The sequence below is a fragment of the Centrocercus urophasianus genome, unplaced genomic scaffold (genome assembly GCF_019232065.1).
Source record: "Centrocercus urophasianus isolate 14NV4802_14NV808 unplaced genomic scaffold, USGS_Curo_1.0 seq_19, whole genome shotgun sequence".
In the NCBI taxonomy this organism is placed as follows: domain Eukaryota; kingdom Metazoa; phylum Chordata; class Aves; order Galliformes; family Phasianidae; genus Centrocercus; species Centrocercus urophasianus.
In genome coordinates, this window is record NW_024884744.1 from 9,090,043 (window position 1) to 9,094,894 (window position 4,852).

A 4,852-nucleotide genomic window follows, 5' to 3' on the forward strand; every position below is an offset into this window, starting at 1 on the left:
CATCAAAGCACTCCCTGACAGAGAGCCACCCCGATGCTCCCCTTCCATTTTCCTTCCTGTTTCCACTCCTCCCCTCCCTCTGCCTGAAGGCGAGGGCATCCACCACTACTTGCCTTCTGAATCACATCCATGCTGCACACCTGCTCTTCCCAGTTAAGGATTTCTAAGCACTGAATGCAGGTGTCAGGGAGTACAGCTTCTGCCTTTTCCTTGCGTTCCTTTAGCGAAGGCTCTGGTTCATCCATGTTGGTTGCTCCTAATCTCTCTATGTGTCTGAGCAGGGGTTGACTGTGGGGGTCCTAACCATCACCAATGGACCACCACCAGCTGGGTGCCCGGAGCAGCCAACCACGAGTGATGGAACTCATGAGGTCGGTGCCATGCCCAGGCTGCCTCATTAAAGAGCCACAGCAGACCCTGCTCTTCTGCAGGTGGGTCTGAGCCAGCAGCATGACCTCCAGCCCTCACTGCCCCTTAAGAGCGAGTTATTCAGGCTAAGGAAGATGCAGCCTCCCAGCAGCCTGGAAACGGTAATTGCTATACATTGTGCCCAAGTGCCACCAAGATGTAACATAGGATCCCCTGAGCCTTTAAGTGGGCATAGCCCTCCTCCCTCTGCCCCCACTGTTCCTGCTGAGAGGTTTTGAACAACTGAGTAAGGAATTCACACAGATGATAAACAACAACATAATTGCCAATAGAGGAAAGAGCCTTGCAAACACAACAGCCAGTTTCTAGGAGGATCCTTTTCTTCCTTAAGGCCCAGCCTGAGGGGAAGAACAATCTTTCCGTTGAAGGCAAAACCCTGAGCTGTATAAGGGAGGAAATGCTGTACCTTGAGCACCTTAGCACTGAGCTGAGCATGGGGCTGGGAGGGACTCTCTGACTCTGCTCCATATCCAGGGGATGCAGCCTAACAAGGGCTGAGGGATGGGCACAAGAGGGCTGGGAGCATCTCTGCAGGCCTGGTTGTGTCAGGGAAGAAGACAGGAGCATTGCCTCCCGCAGCACAGCATAGCACCTACTTGCAGCTGGAGTGGTGAGGGAGGAGGCCCCATCCATGCGGGTTTCTTTGTCAGATGTTGGAAATCTGGCATCCAGTTCCACATCCTTTTATGAGGCTTCTCACTGACATTCCCCTGCAGAACCTGAGATGAATCTCCCATGGGGACTGCTCTGGGTGTGCCCACGTCACTGAGTGCAAGAGGGGAGATGAATCAGCTGAGCATGGGGCACCACAGCCCTCAGCCTCCCTGAGGCCAGTGCAGAGGCTGCTTCTCCATGGAGCTGAGGCTAAAAATCCTCTCTCAAATGCTGCCCCTACTTCAGCAGCTCCAGCCCCTGGAGGTTGACCCCGCCGTGTGCTGTCATCCCACATTCAGCCTCACCCAGCAAGAGCCTTCCCAGTCCAGGGCACTGCTTGGTGGCTGTGTGACAAGGGATTACATACAGCCACTTCATTTCTTTAGCCCATAATTCTCACATATCAAAGGGAAGCAATAAGCCTTTCTTGTCTTTTTAGCTCAGCAAAGCAAGGGTATCTCTAGGCATCTATTTGCACAGCTCACAGTGCCCAGGATTGCTAGTGCTGTCATGCTGAAACAGGATAGTGCAGAAAGTAAATCACTTTGTCTAGTTCTAGATCACCTGTATCCTTGTTGGTGATGGGTTCCATTCCAGCAACTGGCAGGATTAAGCTCCTTTCAAAAGCACTGCTCAAGCATAGCAACCAAGAAGAAAACCTCAAGCAAAAAGGAAATGATTTAAGAATATTCAAGCCCTGGTCCCACCACCTCCTTCCTATTCCTGTAGCTGTACTCCTGAAGCCACATCAACACAGAAGAACTGCTGTTTTTTGAAGGCTAAGTGGATCCTCAGTCAAGACATCAGTGAGTGCCCAGGGATGAGGAGATCTCTGCTTTGCAGAGGCCCCAGAAACTTGCATCCTTTAGGAAGTGCAACAGCCAAGGAATCCAATAAAGACCTAGGGCTAGCATGCTCCCCTCTGTCTTCCTCCATGCATTCAATAAGAGCCCCATTCTCCCCCCATCTGCTTTTAGGGCTGGGAATTGATCAGCACCACCTGAGCTCCCCTAATCTCTTCCCATTACCTTTTGCACAGCTGCCACCATCTGTCTCCACCCGAGGGTGAGTTAATGCTGCACCCTGCCCAGCTGCACCCATCAGAGAGAAGGGAGGTAACAACGTATGCCCTGAGTGCCAGCACCTGGGGTTCCTTCTTCAGTTCCCACAAGTGCTGGGAGTGTCAGTGCTGTGGCACCTGTCCCTCTGGGCCTGCAAAGCCCTCAGCTCAGCCATGAGGAGGTGCCTGCAGGGGGAGGAGGTGCAGAGTTGGCACAGTAGCTGTGCCCATCTGAGCTGCCTCCAGCACAGACCAGGGGGACTCAATGCCTTCTCCACTGGGAGAATCCTCCTCCATGGGGGTCAGGCTTGTGCCTGTGATCTGTTCTGCACCCCCCTCATTTTGCAGCTTTCTTTCAGATATGACGTGTGCAAAATATTTGTTATCTTTACTCCTTAGTGATGAATTTCTCATCAGAGTGACACTTGTTCCCCACATCTCCAGCTCTCCAACGACTGCATGTCAGAAACCAGTGCGTCTAGGAAGATAAGCTGGAAAAGCACAAAGAAATTCTCTTCCATTGAGATGTGTCTTTTTCTTGATGCTATCTCCTGCTCAGCTGACACTTTTAATGTTGCCTTTAATTCATAATGGGTAGAAAACCACTGTACCAATTTACAGATGAAGAGATACTGATAATGCAGGCTTAATATTGTACCTTTACAGGGATGCAGTGGAACAAAGGAGAACTTTCCAAGGGAATATCAGATGGATTTTGTTGGGGATGGTGCAAGGAATAAATGTAAGAAAACATTTCAGTGTTTGTGAGTGAGGAGGGAATAAGGTATGCATGGGGTGAGCCTGTACTGTGATCCTCTTTTATGATCCCATCTCTGCAAACGTGCAGCTGTGATTTACTGTGGTGTTGGGTGTAAATCCTCTAGATCAGCCAAACCAGCAGCACTGTGCATTTGACTCAACCCCAATTACAGGGATTTGATGTCTGAAATGCTGTGGAGTGTCTGGGTACCATAGAAAGACTGCAGCAAAAAAATTCACTTAGAGAAAATGTGCCTGTGCATTTGTGTGTGTGTGTGTGTGTGTGTGTGTGTGTGTGTGTGTGTGTGCAGAGGCTGCACTACTGCTTGCTGGTTTTGCCCTGAGACAGGCAGTGTTTCCAAGACAAGAAGGCTGAGTGAGGGGACGTAGCTTTTCTCAGTGACCAGCCAGTCTCAGCATCACTGTTCGAAACATAAAATTTATTGCAACAAAGAATTAAAAATAGTACATCTGAAAGAATCGCAGAGTGCATGTCATCAAAGAACTAGTCAGAAATCACAACTCAAGCAAATCGTGTACAATTGGAACTGAAAGTTTTATTAAAACAACTCAAAATCAAACTCAAATATTCCTTGTGTGTTTACTTTCACCATAACCGTGGACCGTGTATTTACAGTCTTCGCCTCTCGTGGTGAAGATTCTGCTCAGGGCAGGGGAATAGGAAGAAGGCAGGGGTGGATGGGGAGGACAGGTGGGTTTCAAAAGCTAACAGGATGTGAAAGTTTTCCAGAAGAAGTTCTTGCAGCCCGCTTTGCGTTCCCGGGGAGCCAGCGCGGGGTTTGAGTTGGCCGAACGCTCCAGCTCCAGTCTCACTTCGTCCTGCTCGGCCCCTCGGGACAAGTCCTCCGACTCCAGAGCTTCATTTTCTGTCTGGCTTGGCTCTGAGAGCAGTTCTGCCAAAAAGTACTTGGCCAGTTCCTTGGGGAGAGGAGAGAGAAAGCAGGAGAGAGATCACAGTTATTCTTCGGCTATTGGGGGCTCACCTCCTTTGTGCCCACGGATGGACACGGCTCCGCAGGAGCTCAGCTCGGCAGCTGCCTTAGAGCAGCTGTGGCTACAGAATAGAGCAGAGCTCTGACACATACCTGGTGCAGTGAGGAGATCCCAGTCCTGGCTGTGCCAGGAAGGAGCTCATCCCAGCACCACCCTACAACACCCCACAACCCCTTTCCTCACTGCTGGTCTGGCACTGAAAACAGACTCGGCAGGGATGCTGTGCAGCAAGAGAAAAAGCTCACAGGGGAAGCTGAGTGGGGGCACTCATCATGGGTGATTTTCTCTCTCATCCCTCCAAGTCCTACTGTTCCTTTGTATAGCAGAAGACATTCTCCTGCAGCACAACCTTGGTTCAGCGCCCTGGAAAGCTTCCCCAGAGGCTCTGCTCTCTGTCTTGGCAGCAGCTGCTCCTTATCCCCCAGTAGGATGTGCTGGAAGAGTGGTCTTACCTTCCTGCCCCTAGTCATAAAGCTCAGCTCTGGCAGGGAACCAGGGAGCTATCAGGGAACCGGGCTCTGCAGCAAGCAACCCGAATTTGGAGCGAGGGACACCGAGGAGCTCTGGTGAAGAATCTGCACGGATAGCACCGGGGTGTCCAGAGGGAAACCAGAGGGGTTTGCAACGGGGAACCCAGGATTCTGCTACGGGTTATCGGGGAGAGAAGGAGGGTCTGCAGGGGGAAGCAGGAGGAGAAGAGGACTGCGTGGAGGGGGAGCGGGGTTCTACAGCGAGGGTGCCGGGGGCTCCAGCGGGGCGTCCGTCCCGTCGCGGGGCTCTCACCTGCTTCCCGGCGGCGGCAGCCAGGGACTTCTGCAGGAACTGCCGGAGCCGCGGGTCCGAGGGGGCGGCCGAGACGGTGCCGACGGCCAGGGCGATGGAGAGCAGGGCCAGGGCGCACTGCAGGCGGCACGACAGCATCTCGCCGGCGGGTCG

At 52.3% G+C, this 4,852-nt stretch overlaps 1 protein-coding gene across 1 annotated transcript; it reads right to left on the reverse strand.

Moving 5' to 3' along the window:
• Window positions 1-3,321: 3,321 nt before the first annotated feature.
• On the reverse strand, window positions 3,322-4,852 carry SST (somatostatin). Its single transcript, XM_042820976.1, has 2 exons — window positions 4,700-4,852; window positions 3,322-3,841 (listed from the first exon to the last, which is right to left on the reverse strand). The coding sequence occupies exons 1-2, from the start codon at window positions 4,835-4,837 to the stop codon at window positions 3,629-3,631; spliced, it is 351 nt and encodes a 116-aa protein (XP_042676910.1). The 5' UTR covers window positions 4,838-4,852; the 3' UTR covers window positions 3,322-3,628.